The sequence below is a fragment of the Octopus bimaculoides genome, chromosome 3, assembly GCF_001194135.2.
Source record: "Octopus bimaculoides isolate UCB-OBI-ISO-001 chromosome 3, ASM119413v2, whole genome shotgun sequence".
Classification (NCBI taxonomy): domain Eukaryota; kingdom Metazoa; phylum Mollusca; class Cephalopoda; order Octopoda; family Octopodidae; genus Octopus; species Octopus bimaculoides.
In genome coordinates this window covers 11,890,359-11,894,519 of record NC_068983.1, presented here as the reverse complement: position 1 = coordinate 11,894,519, position 4,161 = coordinate 11,890,359, and the positions used below count along the sequence as shown (strand labels likewise).

The 4,161-nt window shown below is 39.8% G+C and overlaps 1 protein-coding gene across 1 annotated transcript in view; it reads right to left on the bottom strand.

Annotated features, from left to right (window-relative positions):
• Positions 1 to 8: 8 nt before the first annotated feature.
• The window catches only part of LOC106883285 (DNA mismatch repair protein Mlh3), a 9,326-nt gene continuing 5,173 nt past the window's right edge, over positions 9 to 4,161 (bottom strand). The window contains exons 3-5 of the mRNA XM_014934243.2: positions 3,089 to 3,167; positions 1,207 to 1,364; positions 9 to 138 (exon numbers count right to left, since the gene is read on the bottom strand). Of these exons, the coding sequence (XP_014789729.1) occupies positions 31 to 138; positions 1,207 to 1,364; positions 3,089 to 3,167 (345 nt within the window). The 3' untranslated portion in view covers positions 9 to 30. The remainder of the gene's footprint in view (positions 139 to 1,206; positions 1,365 to 3,088; positions 3,168 to 4,161) is intronic.

Here is a 4,161-nt window from a genome sequence, read left to right as displayed (position 1 = left end):
TATCAAACTAATTTATATTTTCACAAAATATCATAAGTTCTCCTCCTTTTCATGTAATCCTTGTTGTTGTTGCTGTTGTTGTTGTTGTTGCTCTTTAAGATTTTCTCGTAGTTTTTGCAGGTTTATTTTACGGAACCTCTGTAAAAATGAAAACAGATTTTCTCTTTTACAAGCTAATTGTCAATGCTCTAGGCCATGGGTTCTCAACAGGAGTCCATGTGACCCTTTAGGGTCCAGGTAAGATTTTGTTAAAAATTATGTGCAATAAATTGGTTATACTTCTACAGGGTGTCCACAAAGTCTGGGTACATGGGGATTAACACATACTTTAAGAAATTATTATTTCTTATATTTAATTGTTTGTGTTATGATTTTATTTCCTCCATGTACCCAGACCTTGTGGACACCCTGCTTATATCACAGTGATACTTGCTTTACAACACCCACATGATGTCAAAACTAAGAGACATCAACTCACACACACACACACACACAAATATATATAAGGCTTTTTTTCAGTTTCTTATTTCTTTACTGACATCAAGGGGCTACACACAGAGGGGACAAACAAGGACAGGCAAAGGGATTAAGTCGATTACATCGACCCCAGTATGCAACTGGTACTTAATTTATCGACCCCCGAAAGGATGAAAGGCAAAGTCGACCTCGGCGGAATTTGAACTCAGAATGTAACGGCAGACGAAATACCACTAAGCATTTCACCCGGTGTGCTAACATTTCTGCCAGCTCGCCACCTTTTTTCAGTTTCTGCCTACCAAATTCACTCAAGGCACTTGCTAACCTGGGGTTATAGTAGAAGACACTTGCCCTATGTGCCACACAGCAAGATTAAACTTGGAAACAAATGGTTGGAAAGCAAGCTTTTCAACCATGGGATGTGTGTGAGAGAGAGAGACAGACAGACAGACAGAGATGTTTACATTTCTAGGCCTTGGATGAAAGCACTGAACAAAAACCGAATATTTGTTGACATTCCCTACCAACAAATCACCCTGTACTTCTGTGCTTTCAATGACCTGTGGTAAAGAAAGTCAGTTACTTGAAAAACAGATAAGAATTAGCAACATGAACAGCATCTGGCTGTAAAACAATGTCTCAATTGGTACTCATCCAACAAACACACCCACAGGCATACATGACATTCATATTTCTGGTTCCATTTTACTTTCTTTTCAAACGACTTACCGATTTTTCAAGGCTATTTTTAAAATATTGAAGATTAAGCAGAGGAATCATAGATGGACGCCCATGAGCACACTGGAATGGTAGTTTACATTTTAGCAGCATCTGCATCAAATCCTTACATTCCTTCAGTGTTAAGGCAGTACCAAATTTAATGGCAGCTAAAAAAAAAAAAAGAAGACAAACAATACAATTTTGCAATGCTGTCAAAATTTCAACAGAGAATATTCTTTTCTACTCTAGGCACAAGGAGGGGGCCAGTCGATTAGATCAACCCCAGTACACAACTGGTACTTAATTTATCGACCCCTAAAGAATGAAAGGCAAGGTCGACCTCGGCGGAATTTGAACTCAGAACGTAAAGACAGACGAAATACCGCTAAGCATTTCGCCCGGCGTGCTAACGTTTCTGCCAGTTCGCCGCCTTCAGCAGAGAATATTCTCGAGAGTAGGGACTCAATCCATACCAGTAATCTTTGCCGGTGCCACATAAAAGCACCTGTGCCAGTGCCATGTAAAAGCACCTATGCAGGTGCCACAGAAAAGACCCCCAGTACACTCTGTAAAGTGGTTAGCATCAGAGAGAGCATCAATCTCAAGAAATCATGCCAAAACAGACAACTGGAACTTGGGCAGCTCTGCTAGCTCCTGTCGAACCATCCAACCCATGCCAGCATGGAAAATGATGTGAAATGATGATGATGATTTATTGAACTCATACACAATTACAAATCATATTTTCAAAATCTGCTGCTGCTACCATATTCGATGGTATAAAAGACATTCAGGAATATAAGATGTGCACCATTTTCAGTAGCATATATTCCAGAATAAAAGCTTTTAGTGCATTAAAGCCATATAGACTGAGCTTCCCATACAGGACCTGGGGTGGGTTTTTGAGACATTATTTGGGGAGAAAAAGAAAAATAGTGTCTTATACACCATAAAATGAAGTTTTATGCTGAAGGACTTTAGCATTTCAACATTGAACTGCTACAGTTCAATAAAGAAAGCAGACATTACTTTTTGCACCCCTTAATTTCTCCTTACATTTCACAACTTCATCAACTTCATTTGTAATTCATATCCTTGCATCACATCCTTGCCTTCTTTTCGTTTCTGTCTACCAAATCCACCTTTATTTTTTTTAAGATAGTATGCTGTGCATGAGAAGACCCGGCAAGCCAATTGAGACCTAAATCTAAGGTCTCAGCCAGCCCACTTTTGCGTACCTTCCTTCGTGCCCAGCATCGCCTTCCTGGCACTTGTGCTGGATGGCACATGTAAAGACATTCGAGCGAGGTCATTGCCAGTGCCACTTGACTGGCTCCTGTGCAGGTGGCACATTAAAATACACCATTTTGAGCGTGGACATTGCCAGTACCGCCTAACTGGCCTTCATGCCGGTGGCACGTAAAAGCACCCACTACACTCTCTGAGTGGTTGGCGTTAGGAAGGACATCCAGCTGTAGAAATTCTGCCAAATCAGATTGGAGCCTGGTGTCGCCTCCTGGTCCACCAGTCCTCAGTCAAATCATCCAACCCATGCAAGCATGGGAAGCAGACGTTAAACGATGATGATGATGATGATGAAGATATGACTCAAGTAAAACTTGGCAACTATTATTAGCAGACTGAGTAACTACATAGAGCCCCCATCCAAACACCATCTTCCTCATTAGTTGTGTACTATACAGGCTTTATACAGCAGGCCTAAAAGTACTGCCCCCATAAAAGTGTTGCCCAGAGCAGACTGATTCTGCCCTTCCCCCAGCAATGCTACTGTCATGGCAGATATTTCATTACAATGGTGTGGTTAAAACAGAGGGCTGAATAATTACTGTAATACAGATGGTGGGAGTGAGTGATTATAACATTTACTTACTGTGACAGGCTTGAGAACAGAGAACATTATGAATAGTTTTTGGTATTGTTCCTCTGGAACCATGTGTATCTTGCAGAAGCTGAAGAGAGAAAAATAAAGGAAGAAAATTTATTTAACTTTTTACCATTTAACCCTTTAGCATTCAGATTATTCTGTTGAAAGTAATGCTTATTTATTCACATTATTTTGAATTAATCCTGCATTATCGTGCAGCCCTGAGATTTCAATGATGTGATTGTTTATTTCTGGAGTGATATTGTAGGGAAATGTGTAAGAGGCCAGATCTGGCCAGTTTGAACATCATCATCATCATCATCATCGTTTAACGTCTGCTTTCTATGCTAGCATGGGTTGGATGATTTGATTGAGGACTGGCGAACCAGATGGCTGCACCAGGCTCCAATCTGATCTGGCAGAGTTTCTACAGCTGGATGCCCTTCCTAACACCAGCCACTCCGAGAGTGTAGTGGGTGCTTTTACGTGTCACCGGCACGAAGGCCAGTCAGGCGGTACTGGCAACGGCCACACTCGAAATAGTGTATTTTACGTGCCACCTGCACAGGAGCCAGTCAAGCAGCACTGGCAACAAAAGTGGTAAAATATTTTGGTCTGATATGGCAGGTTTGAATCCTAAAGGGTTAAAAAGTGCATATCCAGCCCAAATAGTCTACCTGTTTGATGTTCAAACTGGTCAGATCCAGTCTGTCACACCTATTCTGCAATGCCATTCTAAAAATAAGCAACCACACCATCAAAATCTCGATGCTATGAGATAATACATGATTAATTCCAATCAATGTGAATAAATAAGCATTACATTGGACAGAGTAATCTGAATACAAAAGGGTTAAGTTGTGGAAATTCCAGGGTAACAGGTGACTAGACCAGTTTAAATAAATGATACACACGCATACAAAGATATATATATATATATATATATATATACACACATACATATATACATACACACAGATATATATACATACACATATAGACACATATATATATATATATATATATATATATATATATATATGTATATATATATATATATACACACACATACTTATTCT